Source organism: Balaenoptera borealis (assembly GCF_965194805.1).
Source record: "Balaenoptera borealis genome assembly, chromosome: X".
In the NCBI taxonomy this organism is placed as follows: Eukaryota; Metazoa; Chordata; class Mammalia; order Artiodactyla; family Balaenopteridae; genus Balaenoptera; species Balaenoptera borealis.
Window position 1 is genome coordinate 42495591 of NC_138881.1, and position 27401 is coordinate 42522991.

The window sequence follows — 27401 nt, forward strand, 5'->3', positions numbered from 1 at the left end:
ATTTTGATGCCCCCACATACGCATTCCATTTCTTGCTGTCTCCCCTTCCAGCCGCATCCATGCGATCCTGCCCCAGCGCATCCAGGAGTGGCAGCAGAGCCCTTGCATTGCTGAGGAGCATGACAAGAAAACGCTCGAGTGCATCCACCGTGAACAGCAGGACACCCTCACCCGCCTGAAGGAGTTGGAGTGCCATTTCCATGAACTTGAGGCCATCATTCAGCGTGGCAAGCAGCAGGCTGTGTGCGAAGATGAAGAGGTGAGTGGGAATGGGTGGGGTGGAGCAGAAAGGTGCCTGATAGCTTGCCCTGCCGTCCCCACTCTGCACTGCTTTACTGGCCCTACTGTCCTATGCAGAGCAACAAACATGAAAGGAACAGCGTCAACCTGCAAATCTTCTGTGTCTCCTGTGGGAAATCCATCAATACGCAGGTTGCCCTGCGCCACATGGAGCACTGCTTCGCCAAGGTTGGAGCATTGGCTGGGGGCAGATGGGGCAGATGGGGCAAGGGTGTTTTTGGCTGGGTGGGGTCCATGAGGAGGGGGGCAGGTTTTGTGCCCGGGTATTTGTTGTAGAAGAGAATACAACACACATCCATGGCTCTACCCATTTGTGCTTTTCTTCCATCCCCAGTAAAAGGGCCAAGATTTGGGCATCAGCCACTGGTGAGGGGGGGACATTGGCTGAGCAGACAGGAGCGTAAGGTCCACAGGGAACAAATGTGTTGTTTGGGGCTTTGTCATGGGAGGGTATGCAGTGTGTGTCTATAGTTCCTCACATTTGTACTCTTTTTTCCCCAGTATGAGCGCAAATCGTCCTTCGGGGCCCTGTACCCCACTTGCGTTGAGGGGTGAGTGTGAGTGCTACCCAGGGTCAAAGGCATGATGTGGACAGGGTCAGGAGCAGGGTGGGCAAGATCAAGGGCAGGATGTGGGTAGGCTCAGAGACAGAGGTGGGCGGATTAGCGGCAGGGTATAGGTGGGGTTGGGGACAAAGGGTGGGCAGGGTTCAGGGTGGGACCACCCTCCTCCTGACCCTTAGTACCTCACTTTCACCTCTCCCCAGAGCCACAAGACTCTTCTGTGATGTTTACGACCCACAGAGTAAGAGCTACTGTAAGCGACTCCAGGTGTTATGCCCTGAGCACTCGAAGGACCCCAAGGTGAGACTTTTCTTTCTCTACCTCATCGCCCTCCATTCCTCCCCTTCTCCCTACCTGACCACCTTCTTCCTCTCGTCCTCCAGTGCTTGATTGCCTCCTATTCCTTCTTCCTTCTGCCTGACTGCCTTCATACCTCCTGACCAATCCCTATGTATCCCCTCCTCCTTTCCTGACCTCCCGTACACCCCCCTCCTCACTGCCCAATCACTTTCTAGTTTTACTTTTCTCTCTGCCTGTTTATTTATTCATAATCTCCTTGCCTGACCCCGCCCCCCAACATTTCTCTCTCCCTCTGCCTGACCAGCCTCCGTTCCTCTGCTCCTCACTGCATAACCATTCCCCATTCTTCCCTTCTCCTTGCTTGCTCATCTCCCTTCTTTTCCCAGCCCCTGCCTGACCACCCCACAATCCCCCCTCCCTCCCTGCATGGTTACCCTCAATTCCTCTCTTCTTACTTTCTGACTTCCTTCCATTCTTATTCTCCCTGCCTCACTTCCCCAATCTCCTTCTCACCGCTTGTCATCTCCTAAATCCCTTCTTCTTCCCTGTTTGATCAGCCCCCATCCCTTTCACCCTCCCAGCCTCATTCCTCACCTCCCCCATGCTTTACCAACCCTCATTCATCTACTTCTCCCTGTCAGACCTCCCCTCCATCCTTCCTCTCCTTCCTGTTTGATCTCTTTCTGTTCTTCTGTCCTTCCTGCCTGATCACCTCCATTCCTACATCCCTGCTTAACTTCTTCCTCCATTCTCCATGATTGATCATCCCCCTTTGGCCCCCTCTTCTTTACCTAATCACTGAATTCCTCTCTTCCCCCCTGCTAGGTCACTCCCCATTCCTCTCCTTCCTGCCTGCCTGCCCTCCATTCCCCTCTTCCTTTCATCCTGCCTGCCTGATCACCCTCCATTTGCCACCCTTCACGTACCTCATCATCTTTCATTCTTCCCCACAGGTACCGGATGGTGAAGTGTGCGGTTGCCCACTAGTGAAAAACGTCTTTGAGCCCACTGGTAATTTCTGTTGCCTCCCCAAACGCCTGTGCAATAGCCACTACTGCTGGGAGAAGCTGAGACGTGCCGAGGTGGACCTAGAGCGCGTGCGCATGGTAGGTTACAAGGCTGAGTGGGGCTGAGGGGCGGGATGGAATCCTAGAAGCCCCTTCTCATGCTTGCCCCCCCACAGTTGTTCAAGCTGGAAGACCTGGTTGAGCAGGAGCACAAGGTGCGCACAGCTATGAAGAATCGGGCAGGGCTGCTGGCCCTGATGCTTCATCAGACAATCCAGCATGACCCGCTCACCACGGACCTACGCTCCAGAGCAGACAGCTGAGCTCTGCTCAGCTGAGGTCCTGTACTCAACGCCCTGTGCAAGGGAGACACTCTACGAATTCCTCACACACCTGTTCCTCTAACCACATCTTTCTCAGGGCATCTCAGAGTTTCTCTGTGCTTCTCTGTTCCCCCATTTAGTCTCCTGTCTCGGTCTACGCCTCCTTGAGGTGGGGTGGTCCTCAAAATCCCCCTGTTTCTGTCCGTTCCTGTATCCCCCATCTCTTTCTTTCCTGAATCTGGGCGGGGCCAGGAGATCTGCCCTGCCCTCATCTCCCATCATCCAGAGTTCTGTTTAAAAACGTTAGAACAAGAGATTTTAATATTCTCTGATGGCCCCTAAGCGGTTCTCTCTGGCCACAAACCCAATTCCGAACCTCCAGTGGTGGTGGGTGACAGTGCAGCTTTACTTGGGGGGTGGGCTACAGTGCACGTTTGGGGGTGCCTGTGATGCCCACTGTGCTCGGTGCATCCTCTTCTGTCAACGGAGATGTGATCTTACGAAGGGAATGCCAGTGACCCTTGTTCTCCTAAGTCCCCCATCCCAGGCCATCAAATATGCAGCTGGCACCTGATTAGTGTACTTTGATCAACTTCTGTATAATTGTTAATGTTCCCCAGGCCAGAAGTGCTGGGAAAATGTTGCAATGGAAGGAATAGGTGAGTGTGGGATAGTCCTCCTTGGTGATTCCACTTTGGGACACTGAGGAGAGTTCAGGGTGTCATGGCAATTGTGTCCCTGCCCCCACCCACCTTGTTCCACCCTTTACCATACCACGAGGTCCCAGCCTTTTCTGTCAGCCTTGGCCCCTGCCAGTCCAGTCCTGGTCTATCTGTCTCCCCCCCATACCTGCCCATCTTGTCCTGTCCTCCTCCTCCCACTACCCTGCTCTGGGTCTGCCCTTTCCAGCTGGCTCTGCCCATTTCAACTACTCTTCCTATTCTTTTTATATTCACTGGCCCCTTAGGGATTTTTTCATTAATTTTCACTATTACATTTTTCCCTGGGGACTCACATATTTCACCTAAATGTTTAAGTATGTTGCTCTAGACTTATACCTCATATTCCACGATAACTAGTAGAGTAGTTCTCTAATGCACTACGTATCTGGTGCAATATCTCCTTTTTTATTACTAGTATTGTATTTTTGTTTCCTTTTCACTTCATCAGATTTTCCAGGAGCTAATCCATATAATTATTAGAAAGGCTTACCTTTCTGTTTTATTTATGCTCCCTAAATCTATATTTATTTATTTAAGCTTCTATTAATTGCCACCTTGATTTTTTTGTTTTGTGTTTCATTTTTCTATGTGTTTGCTTCATTTTGTTCTTTTTCTACCTTGTTGAATCAAATTCCTAATTGATTATTTTTTGGTTTCCCAGTCTCTTTTTAATAGTAAAGGATTTGAGACTATACACTTTTTTCTAAGGGTAGCTGTGTCTCATAAACTCTGGTATGAAAGGTGCAACTTCAGAACTGATTTCTCACTTTGATCCTAGCTATTGAGGAACGTCTCTTAGTTTCTAACTGGTTAAAGTAGTTTGGTTATCTTTTCTTTCTTTTTTTGTAATTATGGTTTTACTGTGATAAGAGAATGTAGCCTGTTGAATCTGAACTTGTAAACATTACTCAAGATTTTCTTTGTGGGCCAGATTACTCAATTGAATTTTGTAAAACTTTCATGGATTTAAGAGAAGAAACTATATTCTCAGTTAGGTACAGATTACTCATTATGACTTTTCAATCTAGTTTGAGGATTAACATTTCTTTACTCTGATTTTTTGTCTACTCCATCTGTTATATTATCAAAAGATAGAATAAATGTTATAATATTTTAAAACAAATTTCTCCTTATAGTTCTGTTTTTGGCAGGTGGGTGGGGAGATCCTAAAGTATATATCTTTGGCCATTTTTCACAATGCCACTATGTGTTTTCTTTGTTTTGCTTGTTGAGTCCTTTTGACCTTGAATTTACTTTGGTAAGTACATCATCACTGCTGCTTTTATTTTGCTGCCACTAATCTGGTGTATCTTTGCCTAAACCTTTATTTTGCATTTTTCTCTTTGTTTAAGATATACTTCTTTTAACTGCATATAAGTGTATTTTTTGCTCTAATCCCACATTTGTGTCTTGAGATTCAGTCCATTTAAATTTGTATAATGATGATAATCTTATTTTTTTGTATTATATTATCCTTATTATCAATTTTACTATTTCCTAAATATAACTTTCATTCTTTTCTTCTTCCTAACACCTTTATGACATTTGTGTTCATTTTTGTTCCCCCCCCCCTCATACCTCATTAGTTTGGTAATTTTTATGTTTACTAATTGTCCAATTATATATTTGGTCCTTTCTAACAGGCATGATTTATGTTTTTTCTATTATTTGATCAGAATATAATTAACCTTTCTTGGTAGAGAAAGATACTCTATCCTCCATATTTGCCTCAGCAAGGTGAACAGTATTATTTCCGGATTTTTCTAGAAACATTTAAACTGCCTTTTTGAAGACTGTATTTTTCTTAGGTTAAGTCAATCCTGCTTCAAGAAAACTTACTTAACATTTTTATTCAAAGTCCCCAGTCACTTTATTTATCATAATTTAACTATAGCTATATGAATGTGTACTTGAGGGTGTGTATTTTACCACAACAGTCATAGCTAACCATTGTCTTGCTCTGTTATTTTGAGATCTATCTTCTGATTTAGTATTCATTTATTTAGAATACTTCCTTTAGTGTTTTCCTCAAATAGAGTAAATTGGTGGAATAGTCTTCATATTATTTAATGTCTGAAGCTGTTTATTTCTCCATGGTCTATGGGAAGTAGCTTCTAAGATGGCTCCCAATGATCCTTGCCTCCTGGTATTCATGGCCTTGTGTAATTCCCTCCATTTGAGTAACTTGCTTCTAATCAATAGCATACCTTTAACACTGAGGAGATGCCACCTTCACGATTCGATTACAAGAGATTGTAGCTTCTGTCTTGCTAACAGGCTGTCTCCCTTGTTGGATTTAGTGAACCAACTTGCCATGTTGGGGAGGCCCGTATAGCAGGGAACTGAGGGTGGCCTTTCACCAACAGTCAGTAAGAAACTGAGGCTCTCAGTCCAACAGCCCAAATGAACTGAATCCTGTAAACAACCATATAAGTGAACTTGGAAGCAGATCCTTCCCCAGTTGAGCCTTCAGATGAGGCCCCAAGCCTAGCTGAAACCTTGAATGCAGCCTCAGGAGAGACCCTAAAACAGAGGACCAAGCTAAGCTGTGCCCAGATTCCAGACTCATATAAACTATGAGATAATAAATGTGTGTTTTTTTAGGCCACTAAGTTTATGGGGATGTAGAGCCAGGCAATTAGGGACTGGAGGGTCAGTGGCTTTGTGAGGGACTTCTAGAATGAAAGCCATAACATCCTTCAGGAATGCTCAGTGTTTGGCTGCTCCATAAGTCAGTTTTGGAAACTATGTGGGTCAGTAACTGGCAATCTGGGAAGACGGATGATTGGAAACCTGCTGGGGGTGTGGCACTGGTGTGCCCGTGTTGGGCATTATTCAAGGTTCCTGTGGTCATCATGGATTAACGATATGAGGACCCTGGGCCATGCCACTGACTGGGGGACTTTGAAGTGTCCTCTGGCAGTCCCTGTAGTCCAACCATGGGTGGCTTCTGCTGGTCAGTGAATGATTGGCAGCCAGAGGAATCAGGGGCATGGTCCCAGGGATTTGGGACCTCACGTGACCAGAGATCAACTTTCCTGAGTTCGTCAATCACTGGAGGACCTGGTGCACACCTGGTTTTCAGTGTCTAAGAAGTGGGTGGGGAGGGTGAGTTTGAGTTTTCATCTCTGTCAGAAGAGGGAGGGCCAGGTAGGTTGCCCTGGATGTGCACTGAAACATGCAGAAGCTCAGTTTATGCACACAAGATGTTGTCCCCCCTCAGCCTGAGCACTTTGAAGACAATGGAAAATAGGAATATTGTTTATTGGGAGTCAACCCCGTATGGGGTTTAGAATCACAGAGTGGCTAAGTGTGGGCACTTTGGAGTCAGCTGACCTTGGCTTAAGTATTTCCTGGTCCTTCTACTTGCTAGTAGTGTGACCTTGGGACAACCAACTTAGCCTCACTGTGCTTCAGCTGCTTCTATTGTCAAATGGTCCTAAGGATAATCATTGTCAGGTAGCTGGCAAGGTTGCAGTGAAAATTAAATTAGGTACCTGATATTGATCACCAGGGCCTCAGGACAGGGGCAGGTGTGTCACAGGAGGGGCAAATTCCAGACTTGGTGTCCCTGAGACAGGTCACCGTCCTCCTGCTGTGAGCACCACGGGGCTGCTGTCCCACATCCAGAGCCCTTCCTGTTTCAGTGGAAAATGTGATGCAGCCGATGGAGGAAAGGTGGGATGGGAGGGTCAGCCCCACAGCCTAGAGGAGGGGGAGGCAGCTCCCTGCAGGGTGTCTGCAAGCGAGGTCTGGGTGGGGGTGACCACCGGCCCCAGCCAGGGAGACGCTACCCCCTGACGCCCAGCACAGGCCCTTCAGTCCTCACTGGCTCTGTGCACACACTCAGCTGATCCCTACCAGAGCCTGCTTTCCCCTGATCCTTGGGGATTTGCTGATTTCTCCTCTACCCTGATCTAGGGCAGAAAAATCCCTTTTCTTTGGAACTTAGAGAAAGGCAGGGTAGTAGGGTGACCACAGTGTCTAGGGCCCTTCTGCTTCTTCCTCCTCCTCTCAAAGATGAGTAAAGTGGCCTGAGAAGGTACATGACTTGTCCAGGCCTCTGGGATTGTGAGTGACATCAGTGGACTGGAAGCTTGTCTCCTGACTGTGTCTTCCACCCTCACCACACAATAGCCAAGACCAAGTTTCCCACTAAAAGTTCCCCTCAAGGGATTTCCCTGGCGGTCCAGTGGTTAACACTCTGAGCTTCCATTGCAGGGGCACAGGTTCAATCCCTTGTCGGGAAACTAAGATCCTGCATGCCGAGCGGTAAGGCTAAAAAAAAAAAGTTCCCCTTGAGAGTCTGTAAACAGAGGCAGACAATGAAGGAGCCAGACCCTGCCCCACAGCTCCCTCTTTCCTGTGGAAGCTGGGGACAGGCTCATTTTCACAGCGGCTCAGGGTCATGTGGTCAGTAAGACAGTATATATGACAAAACTCTATTATTTTAGTTTTGTTTATTATACAAATAGTTATATTTGTAACTATTACAAATATAACTATTTGTATAATAAACAAAACTAAATATAAAGGAAGTTATACACTACGAATAAGTAGAAAGAATAAAATTTAAATGACCTCTGTTATCTCCTAACTAAATTCAATTAACATTTTGATTTTTTTCCTTTCAGATATTTTTTCTGGCTATGAGCTTTGGTGTTTATGTTCATGAGTGTTTAGTTTATTCATACATGCACATTTAGTTTAAATGAAAACTAGAATTGTTTGGTTACCTTCTCTCTTTGCTCTGTATTCTAACTTAAGTATTTTTCCACGTCAGCAAATATTTTTGTATACAATTTTAACAGCTGCATAATACTGAGTCTTTGAATATATCATAATTTTTATAACCAATATACTGTTAGTTAACATTTATGAAGGATAGTTTTGGTTTTGACTATTAACATCACCGCAGTGGAATTCCTGCATTTAAATCTTCATGCACATGCATGATTGATTGTTTTCTAGAAATTGAAATCTTGGGTGAGGGTGCAAGGACAGATATTAAACGACTTAGGAGGGGATAGTTGTACACTTGGTCCCAATGAGAAACCTGCCTTTTCCAAGTGTCACACAATCATATCAGTCACAGATACACAGCTTGTGGCCACAGAAATGTGGTGCCCCCTGGGTCTCCCACAGGGTGCGGCCCCCAGCTGAAGTGTGGGTGTTTCCAGGCTGGTGAATCTGATCTCTGCAACGTACCTGCACATCATCCCCTCTGCAACTTTGACTTCACAGACCCAAGCCCCTTCCCAAGAAAAGCAGGAAATAACCAAGTTTTTAATAACCAAGTTTTTAATTTAATAGATTAATTCATGTATTTGTTTGTTGCACCCATTGCTTTTCCAGTGTTTTTAGGGGGCATTAAAGAATCCCTGTAGTAAAATGTCCAGGTATGACTCTATAAATTTAGGTCAGAGAAGATACAGACAGAATGAACAAAGTCAGCACCAGAATCTATTTGGACTATAGGCATTTGGGCCTGATGGTCCTTCAGAGTAATTAAATTTGAGCTAGAAGTTTGTTTCTTATCTTCCTATCCGATATAGCTGGAAAGGAAATGCAGTCGTTTGTAAGATTTACATTGGCCACAGGGAGAAAATATGACAATTCTTCCAGGGTAAAGGTTTCCTGATAATTGAATTTCAAAAACAAATTTGATCTCATTATGGAGTATGGGTGAGGTAACCTTATACTTTATCATCCAAATCAGGACACTTTAAAATGGGAAGGGGCATCATTAATAATTATGCCGGAACAACAGGTGTAAACTGGACAGAGGGTCAGCCTAATGAAAAAGACGAGTGTCGTCAATAGTAATCTTGTCATAAGTGTAGGATGATAGGGTTTGCCACAGCCATCTTCTAGAACAATGGTTCTCACAGTATGTTCCTTGGACCACCACCAGCAGTATCATTTGAGAGACTGGTAGAAATGCAAATTCTCGGGTCCTACACCAGACTTTTGGTTATGAGGTTTAGCAGTCTGTGTGTTGACAAGCCCTCTAGGTGATTCTGATGCATGCTCAAGTTTGAGAACCGCTGGTTTAGAACCACCTAAAAGAAGCCGAGGGCGTAGGGCCAAAGCAGAACACAGTGGATAGGGTTCTTCATGTGCACACCTCACTGATGATTTCATTTCATACGGGTGCAAACCATCCTACATTTTAACTTTCCTCTGGGGCTTTTGACGCTACTTGGGCCTTAGGTAGGTCAAAGTTAAAAGAATATATTTATATCAAAGCACCATATTGTACACCTTAAGTATATATAATTTTTAATTTGTCAACCATTCCTCAATGAAGCTGCAAAATCTTTTAAATATTTTAAAAAATTGGTAATAGAATATGCCATTTTCAGTCTGGGCTTAAAATTCTGTGCAAAGACTCTGTGGTCAGTTCCTCTTTTAATGTTGTTTTTAAAAATCTCTACTTAAAATATGTTATCCTGAAATATAAAACACAATTGCAATAGGGACTATAATTCTTTCAAGATACAAAAGTTAGTTAATATATCTTCCCTGCATATATAATCCCTCCATGGTGATCCATTAGATCAAGGAAAAAATTCTTACTTTTTCTATGATGGAGTCCAGCATTTGTCCTCAGATTTTAAATTCATTTTGCTTCCCTGAATGTCACATAGACCCTTCTTCTTCTACATAGAGCGATTTGACATCAAATAGTTTTTCTTTTTCACTTCCATACCTTTGCACTTTGTATCACATGCCTTATCATCCAATTTAAGCTTCTCCAACACTGGCGGGTAAACTTACTCCCTCATGGAGAACTTACCTTTCCTACCTACCTGTATTTGTTTTTCACATTTCGGGGTTGCTACAGGACAAGGGGTGTGTATAATATATTTCTCCCTTCCCAGTTCCCAGCATAACATCTGCTACTCGGTACTCAACTGCCCAGGAAAGGTGTTTCTGGCAGTTCTCGAAATAGCTGGAGGACTTAAGAGGGTTGTTTAGTCCTCATTTTTATCAATACTTTTAAAATTGAAGTATAGTTGATTTACAATGTTGTGTTACTTTCTGCTGTACAGCAAAGTGATTCAGTTATACATATATATACATTCTTTTTTAAAAAATATTCTTTTCCATTATGGTTTATCATAGGATATTGAATATAGGTCTCTGTGCTATACAGTAGGACCTTGTTGTTTATCCATTCTATATATAAAAGCTTACATCTGCTAACCCCAACCTCCCGCTCCATCCCTCCCCAGCCCCCTCCCCCTTGGCAACTACCAGTCTGTTCTCTATGTCCATGATTCTGTTTCTGTTTCATAGATAGGTTCATTTGTGTCATATTTTAGATTCCACATATAAGTGACACCATATGGTATTTGTCTTTTTCTTTCAGACTTACTTCACTTAGTATGATAATCTCTAGTTGCATCCATGTTGCTGCAAATGACATTATTTCATTCTTTTTCATGGCTGAGTAGTGTTCCATTGTATATTTGTACCACATCTTCTTTATCCATTCATCTGTCAATGTAGTTCTCATTTTCAGTAAAGAATAACTTTTACTGCATGAACACAGTGAATTGCAGAAATTTCAACTATATTTCTTTCTCCTATAAAATATTATATAATATTAGGTATTTAGTAGTAGGCATACTATGTTATATACCAGGATTAAAACTCATTAAAAAATTATTAACTAGGAGATGTGGGTTATTCTGGGCTGGGGTGGGAAAAGTACAAGATGAACCTGAACATTTTGTTGCGCCAGAAGGTCAGGATGTGCTCAAGGCATCATGGGACATGTCAAAAGGACATAACATTCCAGCTGCAAGTGACTCCCACTGGCCAAATCTGAGAATATTTTAAAATTCAAAATAAATATAGTAATAAATTATTAGAGAAATGCAAATTAAAACTACAATGAGGGGCTTCCCTGGTGGCACGGTGGTTGAGAATCTGCCTGCTAATGCAGAGGACACGGGTTCGAGCCCTGGTCTGGGAGGATCCCACATGCCGAGGAGCAACTGGGCCCGTGAACCACAACTGCTGAGCCTGCGCGTCTGGAGCCTGTGCTCCGCAACAAGAGAGGCCGCGATAGTGAGAGGCCCGTGCACCGCGATGAAGAGTGGCCCCCACTTGCCGCAGCTAGAGAAAGCCCTCGCGCAGAAACGAAGACCCAACATAGCAATCAATCAATCAATCAATCAGTAAATCTTTAAAAAAAAAAAAAAAACTACAATGAGGTACCATCTCACACTGGTCAGAATGGCCATCATTAAAAAGTCTGCAAATAACAAATGCTGAAGAGGGTGTGGAGAAAAGGGAACCCTCCTACCCTGTTGGTGGGAATGTAAATTGGTACAGCCAGTATGGAGAACAATATGGAGGTTGTTCAAAAAACTAAAAAGAGAGTTGCCATATGATCCAGCAATCCCACTCCTGGGCATATGCCCAGACAAAACTAAAATTCAAAAAGATACATGCACCCCTATGTTCATAGCAGCAGTATTCACAATAGCCAAGACATGGAAACAACCTAAATGTCCATTGACAGATGAATGGATAAAGAAGATGTGGTATGTATATATACAATGGAATACTACTCAGCCATAAAAAAGAATGAAATAATGCCATTTGCAGCAACATGGATGCAACTAGAGATTATCATACTAAGTGAAGTAAGTCAGAAAGAGAAAGACAAAAACCATATGATATCACTTATATCTGGAATCTAAAACATGACACAAATGAACTTACCTACAAAACAGAAACAGACTCACAGACATAGAGAACAGACTTCTTGCTGCCAAGGGAGAGGGTGGGTGGGGGAGGGATGGACTGGGAGTTTGGAATGAGCAGATGCAAACTATTATATATAGAATGGATAAACAACAAGGTCCTACTGTATAGCACAGGGAACTATATTCAGTATCCTGTGGTAAACCATAGTGGAAAAAACCAAAAATCCTACAGTTAACAAAAATTTAATGGGGAAATATTTAATAAATTACCTTTGGATTTCAGCACAGTAAATAAATAAATAGATTATAAACTGATTGAATGATATAAGAATCTATGTCTGTTCATATATAAATAAACAAATGAAAAATAAACTGGGGAGAAGGGAAACTTTTTTTTTAAACATCTTTATTGGAGTATAATTGCTTTACAATGGTGTGCTAGTTTCTGCTTTACAACAAAGTGAATCAGCTACACATATACATATATCCCCATATCTCTTCCCTCTTGCGTCTCCCTCCCTCCAACCCTCCCTATCCCACCCCTCTAGGTGGTCACAAAGCACAGAGCTGATCTCCCTGCATACAGGTCTTTTGTCTCCTTAGGTAGGTTTATTCCTAGATATTTTATTCTTTTGGTTGCAATGGTAAATGGGAGTGTTTTCTTAATTTCACTTTCAGATTTTTCATCATTAGTGTATAGGAATGCAAGAGATTTCTGTGCATTAATTTTGTATCCTGCTCCTTTACCAAATTCATTGATTAGCTCTAGTAGTTTTCTGGTAGCATCTTTAGGATTCTCTACGTATAGTATCATGTCATCTGCAAACAGTGACATCTTTACTTCTTCTTTTCCGATTTGGATTCCTTTTATTTCTTTTTCTTCTCTGATTACTGTGGCTAAAACTTCCAAAACTATGTTGAATAACAGTGGTGAGAGTGGGCAACCTTGTCTCATTCCTGATCTTAGTGGAAATGGTTTCAATTTTTCACCATTGAGAACGATGTTGGCTGTGGGTTTGTCATATATGGCCTTTATTATGTTGAGGTAAGTTCCCTCTATGCCTACTTTCTGGAGGGTTTTTATCATAAATGGGTGTTGAATTTTGTCTCACACCGGTCAGAATGGCCATCATCAAAAAATCTAGAAACAATAAATGCTGGAGAGGGTGTGGAGAAAAGGGAACCCTCTTGCACTGTTGGTGGGAATGTAAATTGATACAGCCACTATGGAGAACAGTATGGAGGGTCCTTAAAAAACTAAAAATAGAACTACCATACGACCCAGCAATCCCACTACTGGGCATATACCCTGAGAAAACCATAATTCAAAAAGAGTCATGTACCACAATGTTCATTGCAGCTCTATTTACAATAGCCAGGACATGGAAGCAACCTAAGTGTCCATCGACAGATGAATGGATAAAGAAGATGTGGCACATATATACAGTGGAATATTACTCAGCCATAAAAAGGAACGAAACTGAGTTATTTGTAGTGAGGTGGATGGACCTAGAGACTGTCATTCAGAGTGAAGTAAGTCAGAAAGAGAAAAACAAATACCGTATGCTCACACATATATATGGAATCTAAAAAAAATAAATAAATGGTCATGAAGAACCTAGGGGCAAGATGGGAATAAAGATGCAGACCTACTAGAGAATGGACTTGAGGATTCGGGGAGGGGGAAGGGTAAGCTGGGACAAAGTGAGAGAGTGGCATGGACATATATACACTACCAAACGTAAAACAGATAGCTAGTGGGAAGCAGCCATATAGCAGAGGGAGATCAGCTCAGTGCTTTGTGACCACCTAGAGGGGTAGGATAGGGAGGATGGGAGGGAGGGAGACTCAAGAGGGAAGAGATATGGGGACATATGTATATGTATAACTGATTCATTTTGTTATAAAGCAACAACTAACACACCATTGTAAAGCAATTATACTCCAATAAAGATGTTAAAAATTTTTTTTTATTGGAGTATAGTTGATTTACAATGTTGTATTAGTTTCAGGTGTACAGCAAAGTGAATCAGTTATACATATATATATACCCACTCTTTTTTTAGATTCTTTTCCCATATAGGTCATTACAGAGTATTGAGTAGAGTTCCCTGTGCAGTAGGCTCTAATTAGTTATCTATTTTATATATAGTAGCATGTATATGTCATTCCCAATCTCCCAATTTATCCCTCTCCCCTTCCCCCCTGGTAACCATAAGTTTGTTTTCTACATCTATGACTCTATTTCTGTTTTGTAAATAAGTTCATTTGTACCATTTTTTTAGATTCCACATATAAGTGATATCATATGGTATTTGTCTTTCTCTGTCTGACTTACTTCACTCATTATGACAATCTCTAGGTTCATCCATGTTGCTGCAAATGGCATTATTTTGTTCTTTTTTATGGCTGAGTAATATTCCATTGTATATATGTACCACATCTTTATTCATTCCTCTGTCAATGGACATTAAGGTTGCTTCCATGTCCTGGCTATTGTAAATAGTGCTGCAATGAACATTGGGGTGCATGTATGAATTCCCTGGATTAGTGTTAGTATGGTACATGTTTTGCCATCCTTTTACTTTTAACCTATTTTTGTCTTTATATTTAAAGTGGATTTCTTGCACAGAACATATAGTTGTGTCTTGCTTTTTTATCCAATTGAAAAAATCTCTATTTGCCATTTACATATAATATGATTATAGATGTGGTTGTGTTTAAATCTACCATATGGCTATTTGTTTTCTATTTGTTCTATCTGTTCTCTTTTCCCTTTTTCCTTTATTTCTGTCTTATTTTGAATTAAGTATTTTTTATGATTCCATTTTATATTCTTCATTGGGTTTAAGAGCTTTAATACTTTCTCATTTTATTTTAGTTGTCGCTTTAGAGTTTATAGTATTAATATCATTAACTTATTACAGTCTACCTTCAAGTGATATTATAGCACTTTATGTATAATTCAAGAACCTTACAACATACTTCAATGTACCCTCCTAAGTTTTGTGCTATTGTTGTTATATATTTCAATTTGCATATATTATAAATGGCATGATTCATTGGTATTTTAATTTTAAACAGTTGATTATCTTTTAAAGAGATCCAAATAATAAGAAAAGTATTTATAGTTACCCATGTAGTTACCATTTCTGGTGCTCTTCATTCCTTTGTGTAGATGTAGATTTCCATCTGGTATCATTTGCCTTCTTCTTGAAGGACCTCCTTTAACATTTTTTGTAGTGCAGGTCAGCTGATGATGAATTCTTTAAACTTTTGTATGTCTGAAAATGTCTTTATTTTGTCTTCATTAAAAAAATAATTTTGCAGGTAGAGAATTCTAGGTTGCTGGTTTGTTGTTGTTAATTTCAGTAAAGTTCTTGCTCCACTGTTTCCTAGCTCCACTGTTTCCTGGCTTGTTACTGACAAGAAAACTGCTTTCGTCCTTATCTTTGTTCCTGTGCATTTTCTTTTTTTCTCTTGGATCTTCTCTTCACCAGTGGTTTTGAGCAACTTGATTATGATGTGCCTTAAGTAGTTTTCTCATGTTCTTGTGCTTAGGATTTGTTGATTGTTGCATCTTTGGGTATATATTTTTTTATCTTACGTGGAAATATTTCAGCCAATATTTTTTCCAGACACCCACCTCTCTCCTCTCTTCAGGAAGCCCCACCTCCTAATACATTTATGAAATGACAAAATTTTGGAAATGGAGACCAGGTTAGTAGTTGCCAGGGGTTAGGGAAAGGTATAGGAGAGGGGGGTAGGTGTGGTTGTAAACTGCAACACCAAGGATCCCTGTGATAGAAGTGTTCTCTATCTTCATTCAAACCTATAACTGTGATAAAATTGTATGAAACTAAACACACACACACAAATGAATACATGTAAAACTGGGAAAATCAGAATAAGATCGGTGTACTGTATCAATGTCAATATCCTGATTGTGATCATAGTTTTGCAAGATCTTACCACTGGGGGAAACTGGGTGCTATGAACTAAATGTCTGTGTCCCCCACAGATTTCATAGGTTGAAATCCTTACCCCCAAGGTGACAGTAGTAGGAGGTGGGGCCTTTGGGAGGTAATTAGGTCATGAGAGTGGAGCCCTCATGAATGGGTTTAGTGCCCTTATAAGAAAAGACATGAGAACTAGCTCTCACTCTCTGTTCTTCACCATGTGAGGATACAGTGAGAGGATGGCCACCTGCAAACCAAGAAGTGGGTTTTCACCAGACATCAGATCTGCTGGCACTTTGATCTTGGACTTTCCAGCCTCCAGAACTGTGAGAAGTAAATTTCTGTTGTTTAAGCCACCCAGTCTGTGGTATTCTATTATAGCAGCCTGAATGGACTAAGATACTTGGTAAAGGATACACAGGACCTCTCAGTATTATTTGTCATAATTGCATGTGAGTTCACAATTATTTTAATTAAAATTCCAATTTAAAAAGGCATGTATGGGACAATTAGGGACATTTGTTTAATAAGTAGGTAACAAATGATATTAATAAAATATTGTTAATGTTTTAAGCGTGTTAATGGTATTGCAGTTAAACAGAGATACATACTAAAGGAAATAAGGACAAAATATATCATTTCAGTGATTTGCTTTAAAATAATCCAGCAGTAGTAGATAAAACAAGATTAGTCATATGTTCATAACTGTTGATAGTTGTTGTACATGGGCGATGGGTACAAGGGGTTTATTATACTATTTTTTGCATTTCTGAATAGCTTGAATATTATACAGTACACGTGGATAAGTTCTGTAATGCCAAAAATTAAAAGATAATTTTTAAGAAAAAGGGAGGAAATGACCACAGGAAAAAACTGGACTGAAAATGTTATATATGACTAATGCCACTTATAATTTTGACCTAGCTGTTGCTCAAGCAGTGTCAAAAGGCTGACCAAGAAAAATTATTACAGAGTATCACTGAAGTGCATTTAGCCCACGCATTGATACATATAATTTAGTCTTTTCTGTTTGTATGACGTCAGACCATCAGAAAGGTGTGCCCTCAGACAGTTTTGGTTTCTTGTTATAATACATTTGCTGAGATCTGCTTTGACTGTAGGGCTTTGGCTTCCTCTGGAAAAAATGCTCTAGAATAGGGGTAGGCAGCTACACTCATTTGTTTACATATGGACTATGGCTGTTTTCATGCTACAAAAACCGAGTTGAGTAGTTGTAACAGAGACTATGAGCCACAAAGCCTAAAATATTTACTATTGGGCCCTACAGAAAATATTTGCCAAGGGCTGCTTTAGAAGACAGCCAAAGAAAACACACAGTACTACATGCAAGATGGGGTTGCTATAACAGGGAACTATATTCAATATCCTGTGACAAACCATAATGGAAAAGAATATTAAAAAAAGAATATATATATATATATAACTGAATCACTTTTCTGTACAGCAGAAATTAACACAACATTGTAAATCAACTATACTTCAATATAAAAAAGTAAAGGATTTCCCTGGTGGCACAGTGGTTAAGAATGCACCTGCCAATGCAGGGGACATGGGTTTGAGCCCTGGTCCGGGAAGATCCCACATGCCGCGGAGCAACTAAGCCCGTGCGCCACAACTACTGAGCCTGTGCGCTAGAGCCCACGAGCCACAGCTACTGAGCCCGTGCACTGCAACTACTGAGCCCACGTGCTGCAACTACTGAAGCCCGCGTGCCTAGAGCCCATGCTCCGCAGCAAAAGAAGCCACCGCAATGAGAAGACAGTGCACTGCAACAAAGAGTAGCCCCTGCTCGCCACAACTAGAGAAAGCCCGCGCGCAGCAACGAAGACCAAATGCAGCCAAAAATAAACTTTAAATTTTTTTTAAAAAGATGGGGTTGCTATAAATGACATTGTTTCTCTATTATTAGGCTGACTATATGTCCAAGTTGTCACAGCATAATTATGAACAGAGTCCCCTCTATCAATTTATATGAATATCTATCAAAAACCTTTTGAGAGCGAGTGAGCCCCTGGAGTGAGCCCTGCTGGTCTTCAAAGCCAGGTGTATTGAGGGCTTGTCTCTCTAGTACCAGTCTTAAAAGTTGGCGTGTCCCATGTGAGGTACAAACCCTTCACTCCTCAGGGAGAAGCTCCAGGTTTAGAGTTCCCTCGCAGTTATGGGTGGCCTTGCTGAGGGTGCAGTTTATGGCGAGATGGCGTCTCAGCCTTTACTACCTGCTTCCAGGTGGTTTCCCTCTCGTTGCCTGATGAGAAGGGGTCGCTCCACCAGTTTTTAGTTGTTTTTTTTTTCCTGAGGACATTGTTCCATACATAGCTGTAGGCTTGGTGTGTCCGTGGGATGAGGTCAGTTCAGGATCTTCCCCTGCACCGACATCTTGACCAGGAATCTCTGAAAATCTTAAAAGGAACCAGAGCTTCTGAATCAACAAACCTACAGGAGCCAAGAGGAGATACCTGTACGGAGAGCTCCGGAGGCATTTCCATAGGCTCATTGTCAAGTAAATGTTAAAGCCCCCATTCACTGGGAAGCAAAGGAACTCTGTCTGCACTGTGGAGGACAGATGGCTATGGAGAAGTCTGGAGTCAGGAATATTAGCTGCAGGATAACAAGAGGAAGAAGCCTGCATCCCTGCTACCAAGTACCTGACAGTTTAGTGGGAGAAAAAAGAGTGAAAATCATTTCCATACTGGTGTGGAGCTCTGAGTTAGTAGGAGTTGGGGGATTATGTAAGCCTTTGTACAGAAGATGAGTCTAAGGGGGGAGTAAAATGTGAATTGAATATTGAGTGGAAAGTGGTCAAGAATGATTAAGAAAGATCACTAATTGTTTCTTGACTGCTTTGGCAGATTATCAAGTTATCTGAATTTAGTCCTTTGATTTTTTGTGATTAAAGACAGTTTTATGTAAAAAAAAAAAAAAAAAAAAAAAACCTTTTGAAAACCCCATACCGGGAAGTTTCTACCACAGAGGAACTGTCATGCTGTCCTTGTGGACAATTTAATCACCTAACTGCTTGTGTTTCTTTTATTCTGTATCTGCCACAAAGAACACAAATTTGCAGTTTGATTCTAAAATTCATTCAGCATTGCGTGAATAGCTACAGTCTAATTGTGCTCTGTTGTTGACTTTGTCCACTCTGTCTATATTTTCCCTGATCCTAACTTTATAGATTCATATGTGTTCATTTTACTATACTGATTATAAACCTCATAAATCCAATGGTAAATGGAAGCAGCAACTAAACAAATAAAGGAACAAACGACAATGCACCAGAGACTGAGTATTTTCTAGTTCTTTTCTGGGAAGGAGAAGAGATCTATGGTCAGAGCTGGGGAAATGAGGGGTTACAGGTGAGAGGGTACCTTCCAGAGTCTGGAATCAGCAGGGAGCTGCCTCCCCCTCCCCTAGGCTGTAGGGGTGACCCTCCCATCCCACCCTTCCTCCATCAACTGCATCATTTTCCACTGAAACACGCAGGGCTTTGAATGTGGGACACCAGTGACTTGGTGCTCACGCAGCAGAAGGACGGTGATCTGTCTCGGGGCAGCAAGTCCAGAATCTGCTGCTTCTGTGACCCACTTGCCCCTGCCCTGAGGCCCTGGTGACAGGTTAGGGCCATCTCCTCACTGAATTCCTGCCCCTGGAGACCTCTCCCTCCTCACCTCACACATGCTGCCATGTCCCTCTGCAGCCAGGGCTGGGGACCACTGGGGAGAGCTCCAGTTGGCTGGCATCTTCCTGCTGGGCCTCAGCCCCCAGGCTCTCTTGCTGACAACTCTGCTCTTCCCGGGAGCCCGAGGCCAGGTGGGCACCCATGGACTCAACCAGAGCTGCTGAGGCCGGAAGGAAGATTCTGCAGCCTTCACTATAGGGTCTTACCCAGGGGCTCCGCAGAGACTTCAAGAAACCTGGAAAGACAGTGTCCACATGGTCAGTTACTCAACATTCATCCCACAAACACTTCCTGCAGTCACCAAGGAGTGGCTAGCTGTGTTGAATACTGCAGAAGAGAAAAATTCAGAAAAAACTAACTCTAGTTTATAGTCATGGTGGAATATAGGAAAGATGATAAAATTTGGATTAAAATTACTGAGGTTTGAATCCCAGGTCTCTCACATGTTAGCTGGGAGAATATGAAGAAGTTACGTTCAGATACAGGTTCCAAAACAAGGCAGATATGCCTATCTTAAGAGATAATAAAAACTACATGAGATGATACTTGTAATGGTAAGCATTGAATAAATATTAGCAATTACTGTTATTAAAAGGCACACATCAGGCACCTCATTTAATTTTCACAACTCTGACAATCAGTTCTATTATTATTCTACCCATTTTACAGATAAGAAAATAGAGGTGTAGAGATTTTTAAGTCATGTGTACTAAGATCACAAAACTAAGTGGAAAGACAGGATTCAACCCAGATCTGTTAGTTCCAAAATTCACACTCTCAGCCACTCAGTAATATTGCATCAAATGCCCAAGCCCTGACCTGCTCTAGCCTGTTGATAATTGGTCACTACAGGTCCCAGATCCCTGAGACCACATCACTGTTATCTCTGGCTGGTAGCAGAAGCCATCCATGACTCACTGAACCACATCAAATGCAAGGTGCTACTGAAAAACTAACCAAACATTGACATGGCACAGACTCTTAACATTAATTCAGATTGCAAATTACTTTTCCAAGAGGGTAATTAGCCTGGCTTTCAAAGGCCCCTCAAATAATCCCCAGCAGAGGATCCCAATAACATACCCCCACCAGGAATCCAATCATTGATCTGTCTAGACAGCTAATAACTGATCCTTACAGTACCTGAAATGGACTAAAGGAGAGGCCAGATGCTGACCTTCCAGGCCCCAATTAACTGACTCCACATGGCCACAATTCCTGATACCCATAGGACACCAAATCACTGATTGCAAGTATTTTCAAAATAAGACCTCCCCAAAGTCTCCAGTTGCCAGAGCTCCAAGGCTCTCAGTCAACTCACTGACTACGTCAGCCTTTCAATCATTACCTTGCAGAGATCTTAATCACTGACTTCTACAATCAATGATTCCTACAGAGATGTAATCACTTTCCCCCAAAATGCCCAAGTATTATTTGCTAAGGGCTCCTTCAAATGCACATTCACTGCTGACAAATTAGTAACTCCAGCAGGACTTCCCATCACTGATACCATTAGGCCTGAAATCAGTGGTTCCTAACTCTGCGTGCACATCAGAATCAAACTAGGATCTTCTAAAATCTTCTAAAAATGCTTATGCAAAGTTCCACTCCTGAATGAGTGTAACTTAATATCTGTGGGCCCAGGCATCTGTATTTATAAAAACTGCATAAGTGATTCTGATGCACTGTGAGGAGTGAGAACCACTGTCTTAAATCTGATCCTCCCCCACATGCATCCTCCTAGCATCAGACTTCTCACAACAATGGAAGCCAGAGTCATTTGACATCTACGGACCATGGAGAGAAGAGGACTTCAGTGTAAGGAGACTATATCCCTCCTAAAGATCCTATTTCTCAGCCAGAACCAAAGAAGGACAGTTTTAGACATGAAATAATTTGAAGAGTGTTCCATCAATTTACCATAGTGAAGGAAAACATTCAAGGAAGTATTCTAAATAAAAGAAAATTGAATCAGAAGTGAGATCTCAAAAGAACAAAACAATGCATATGCAAACACACAAGTTCACCTGGTCATCGTGAGATCTTTGAAAACAACAGGACATGTATGTATGTAAGTGTGTGTACAATCATAACAGAGGAAGAAAATGTGACTGGGAATTTGAAATTTAAAATGCTAAGTACCTTTTAAAGCAGAAACCTAAAGAAAATATAAATGACCTGTAATAAAAATTTTAAATTATCTTTGAAAGGTCCAGAAGTATAACCGTCTTGCTGAAGAAAATTGAAAGGAGAGGGCATGTCTCTATAGGTATAAATAGGGAAAATATAAACTTAATTATGTTTGATAGAAATGGGAAGATATACCTTTAAAGATTTTATAAAAGTTAAAATTCCCTGACTTAAAAGGTGAGTGGGCTGGGGAGAGAGGGGGTGAATGGTCATACCTGCATTAAGTCATCAAAAGTAAGAACAGGAAAAAGAAAGCAGAAAATAATATAAATAGTAAACATAAAATAAGAAACAAGGCATAGAATTAGGTATACTATGGTTATGTGAAATTGAATCAGTTGATTCATTCTGTCGAGAGAGAGATAAGATTGGAATAAAAAAGCAAGCACAATGAGACATAGTTATAAGAAGCATAACTAAAACACAGCAGCAATTTGCAAAATAAAGGGTTGGGCAAAGATATGCCAAGCAAAGTCCAGAAAAAGGAAAGCCAGTTTGGTGATATAATTATCAAAGGGAATTTCAAGGTCAGAAGCATCCAATCGGTATAAACAGGTTATATATAAAGGCAGAGCTAGTAGACTAAGGAACTTAGGAAGAGTGAACTTAGGAACTCTAATTCAAAAAATTAAACCCAACCCCGAATAGCCCAAAACAATCTTGAAAAAGAAGAACAAAGTTGGAGGTCTTACACTTATGGATTTCAAAACTTATTACAAAGTTACAGTAATCAAAACAGTGTGGTACTGGCATAAAGACAGATATATAGACCAATGGAATAGGGAGGCCAGAAATAAATGGGTCATATACGGTCAAATGATTTTTGACAAAGGTGCCAAAAGCATTCAATGTGGGAAAGGTTAGTCTCCTCAATAAATGGTGCTGGGAAAAAAACTGGATATCCATGTGCAAAAGTATTACCTTACACCATATACAAAAATTAATTCAAAATATATCAAAGACCTAAATATAAGACCCAAAATTATTAGAAGAAAACACAGGGGAAAAGCTTCATGACATTTGTATTTGGCAAAGATTTCCTGGATATGACACCAAAACACAGGAAACAAAAGCAAAAATAGACAAATTGGACTACATCAAAATTAAAAACTTCTGTGCATTGAAGGACACAATCAACAGAGTGAAAAGGCAACCTAGGGAATGGAAGAAAATATGTGCAAATCATATATCTGATAAGGGGCTAATATCCAGAATATATAAAGAACTCCTATAACTCAACAACAACAACAAACCCAGATAACCCAATTAAAAAATTGGCAAAGGATTTGAACAGACATTTCTCCAAAGATGATATATGAATGGTCAACAGGCATATGAAAAGATGGTCAACATCAATCATTAGGAAAATACAAGTCAAAAAAAGTGAGATAACACCTCATACCCACTAGGATGTCTACTATTAAAAAAAAAAGAAAATAACAAGTGTTGGCGAGGACGTGGAGAAATCGGAACGCTTGTGCACTGCTGATGGGAATATAAAATGGTGCAGCCACTATGGAAAATAGTACGGCTTTCCTCAAAAAATGAAAAATAGCAATCTCACTTCTGGGTATATATCCAAAAGAATTGAAAGTAGGATCTCAAAGACAAATTTGCACACTCCTGTTCATAGCAGCACTATTCACAATAGTCAAGAGGTGAAAGCAACCCAAGTGTCCATCAGGAGATGAATGGATAAACAAAATGTGGTATATTCATGCAATAGTATATTACTCAGCATTAAAGAGGAAATTCTGACACATGCTACAACATGGATGAAACTTGAAGACATTTGCTAAATGAGATAAGCCAGTCACAAAAAGAAAAGTCCTGGACGATACCACTTACATAAGGTATCTAGAATACTCAAATTCATAGAAACAGAAAGAAGAATGGTGGTTGCCAGGGGCTGGAGGAGGGGGAAATGGGGAGGTGTCGTTTAATGGGTATACAGTTTCCATTTCATAAGGTGAAAAAGTTCTAGAGATTGTTTGCAGAACAATGTGAATATACTTAACACTATTGAACTGTACACTTAGAAATGGTTAAGATGGTAAATTTTATGGTACGTGTTTATTTTTGCCACAACAAAGGTAATTAAAAATAGATAAAGAAATAAAAATCAAACTCAAAATGCACCAACAACACTGAAGTTATACACTTTGTACCAGATGTTATTTCACACAGCAAAAGCTATATTTATAAGAAAATGTACAGTCCTACATGATTCGTTATTAAAATGAGAGAAAACCTCAAAAAAGCTAAGTACTCAACCTGAGTAATTAGAAAAAGAAATTAGAAAAAACTTAAAATATGCTAATAAATCCCCTAATAAAACCTAAATGCGATATATTTGTGTATATTATATGTACATTGAGAGTATAAATAAAGTGAAGAGCTCATCCTTTGAAATGACCAGTTACATGAATAAACTTCCAGCAAATCTGATAAATAGAAAAAAAAATACAATATTAGGAAGGAGGAGATATTACTACTAGAGGAGATATTCCACTAAACATTATTTCTAGAAGAATATTATGTGCAAATCCATAGCAACATTTAAATATGGAGGTGAAACAGGTGCTTCTCCAGCAAAATATAAATTAATGCAAAAAAAGAAAGAGCAAAAGAATCTCTAAGTGACCAGTGTATAGAAGTCAGAAAATTTGTAATGTGTATCATTTTTAAAAAACACCAGCTTTGGGACTTCCCTGGTGGCGCAGTGGTTAAGAACCCACTGTCAATGCAGGGGACACGGGTTTGAGCCCTGGTCTGGGTAGATCCCACATGCCATGGAGCAACTAAGCCTGTGGGCCACAACTACTGAGCCTGTGCTCTAGAGCTCGCGAGCCACAACTACTGAGTCTGCGTGCCACAACTACTGAAGCCTGTGAGACTAGAGCCCATGCTCCACAACAAGAGAAGCCACCGCAATGAGAAGCCCACACACCGCAATGAAGAGTAGCCCCTGCTCGCTGCAGCTAGAGAAAGCCTGAGCACAGCAACGAAGACCCAATGCAGCCAAAACAAAAACAAAAACAAAAAAACCAAAAACCCAGCTTTCTGTACTATTTTTTGCAATGTCCTGTGGATCTATAATTATCTCACAATAAAAAGTTAAATACAGTATGGTGACAGATGGTTACTAGACGTATCATGGTGATAAATTTGTAAGAAATACAAATATTGAACCACTATGCTGTGTACCTGAAACTATTATAATATAGTATGTCAACTATACTTCAATTAAAAAAAGAAAGTTGGGCTTCCCTGGTGGCGCAGTGATTGAGAATCTGCCTGCCAATGCAGGGGACACGGGTTCGAGCCCTGGTCTGGGAAGATCCCACATGCCGCGGAGCAACTAAGCCCGTGAGCCACAACTACTGAGCCTGCACGTCTGGAGCCTGTGCTCCGCAACAAGAGAGGCCGCGACAGTGAGAGGCTCGCGCACCGCGATGAAGAGTGGGCCCCGCTCGCCGCAACTGGAGAAAGCCCTCGCTCAGAAACGAAGACCCAACATAGCCAAAAATAAATAAATAAATTTATTTAAAAAAAAAAGTTAAGTACAAAAAAAAGGTACCAGGATGAAATTGACTTAATATGGAGTGCAATCTAACTTTTAAAAAACAGTATTTCTACAGTTTTTAAACAGTTCTAGACCAGGGGATGGCAAACTACAGGCTGCAGGTCAAATCTGGTCCTTGGCCGGTTTTTGTAAATAAAATTTTACTGGAAAACAACCATGTCCGTTCGTTTACATAGTGTCTGTGGCTGCATTTGCTACAGCAGCAGAGTTGAGTAGTTGCAAGAGAGACTGCAGGACTGGCAAAGTCTCAAATATTTACTGTTTGGCTCTTTACAGAAAAAGTTTGCTAATCCCTGTTTCAAATAATAATAGCAAGTTGGAAATCTTCCAAATTTATTTTATGGAGCACTGTTACCTTACCTAAAAAATATAGTCTTAATACAAACAGTTATCTGGAGATTATTTCATCTTATAGATGCAAACATCTTTAATAAAATATTAGCAATTTGAGTCCAGTAAGGATCAAAAGAAAAATTTACCCCATGACCAAATTGGGTTTTCTGATAAGACACAGATGGTTAATGCTAGTCCATTTATCGATTTACTTATTACATCAACAAATTAAGAAGAAAAACTATACAACCGTATCAATGGATATAAAAAGGGCATTTGACACAATTCAGCAGTAATTCTTAAAATTTTGTAGGAAACTACAAAAATTCGGCAAAGATCATAGTCTCAAAACCACCAGGAAGTATGAAACTAAAAGGTAAAATGCTGAAGACAATTTCCATTAAAACCAGTAACAACATGGGGTTGTTCCTATCACAACAGTGTTTGAAAGCTCTAGCTAATGCAATTAAATATGAAGATGAAATAAACTGCTTCAATATCAAGAAGGGAGAGAAAATCATTTTTATTTGCAGGTTATATCATTGTATACTCAGAAAACTAGTACAGGGAATTTTGACAAGGTGATGGGGTACAAGATTGAAACAGATGGAGAGGAAAAAAATATCCTATTTCCAATAATGACAACACAAAATACCTAAAAGTGAATGTAACAAGAACGGTGCTGGACTCAAAATAGAAAAACTAATAGTTATTATTCTAGAATATAATATAAAACTTAAGCACATGGAGAGACAGACCATATTCCTGGGCAGGAATATAATAAAATAAAAATATCACTGGTTCAGTATTAACTGTATTGACATAACCAAGTGCCAAGCAGAATTCCAGTTCTTTTCCAGCTTGGTAAAACAATTTCAAACTCTGTATGCAAGTATAAATAGCCAAGAAAATTATGTAAAGGAATACTGAAGGGATGCTTGGACTAGCAGATATTAACATTTACAATAAAACTAATGCAATCAAAACAGGGATAAATAGGCCAGTAAAATAAAAGAAAATGTCCACACTTTGATCTTAATATGTACAGGAATAGATATGACACCAGCGATGTTCAATTGAGGGAGTACAGAAAAGTTCACTATGTAAAAGCCAGGGAAAAGAGGAGGAATGAACAAAGGCTATGGAAATGCAGAGAAGGAATCAAAGTGCCCAAATAACCAGAAAAGATCTCAACCACTAATAGGTGGAAAAGGTAAAACAGAACTAGATATAATTATTCAGCCCTCAGAACAATAAAAAATGAAAAAGAACATCATCCAGTACTGGAGAGGATTTGGGGAAATGGGGGTATTTATATATTGCTGATGGGAATATTTCATACACATTTCCGTATACATAGATGTATGTATTATACATTGTATATATCGATATAATATATACACAATGTATTACAAAATATATGTATAACACTTTTGAGAGGCATTTGGCAATGTCTATTTTAAAAATACACACACTTGTACCTAACAATAAGGTTCAAATACAGCAAAAGCCGACACAAGCAAAGAGAAACGCACAAACCACGATTACACTGCTCTCTACAGAGCAGGTAGGTGAAAAAAAAAAAATCAGAGAGGGTATACCAGTTTTGAACAACACAATTAACAATCGGAGAACACATATTCTTTGAAAGCAATAGATGGCACATTTATGGGACTTGGCATAAGGCAAGTCTCCACA

At 40.5% G+C, this 27401-nt stretch overlaps 1 protein-coding gene and 1 pseudogene across 3 annotated transcripts in view; one reads left to right on the forward strand and one right to left on the reverse strand.

Moving 5' to 3' along the window:
- Nucleotides 1-27401, forward strand: part of LOC309621113 (retinol dehydrogenase 12 pseudogene) — a 339175-nt pseudogene that overhangs the window by 90826 nt on the left and 220948 nt on the right. The window lies entirely within an intron of this gene.
- Nucleotides 1-27401, reverse strand: part of LOC309621158 (uncharacterized protein) — a 41677-nt gene that overhangs the window by 8668 nt on the left and 5608 nt on the right. Inside the window, exons 3-4 of one of the 2 annotated variants that reach the window (XM_082378290.1) lie at nt 19584-19829; nt 21-239 (exon numbers count right to left, since the gene is read on the reverse strand). In XM_082378290.1, coding sequence (XP_082234416.1) covers nt 21-239; nt 19584-19600 — 236 coding nt within the window. In that variant the 5' untranslated portion in view covers nt 19601-19829. Of the gene's footprint in view, nt 1-20; nt 240-9829; nt 18318-19583; nt 19830-27401 lie in introns of those variants that run through there. The other variant, XR_014239776.1, reaches the window with a different exon arrangement.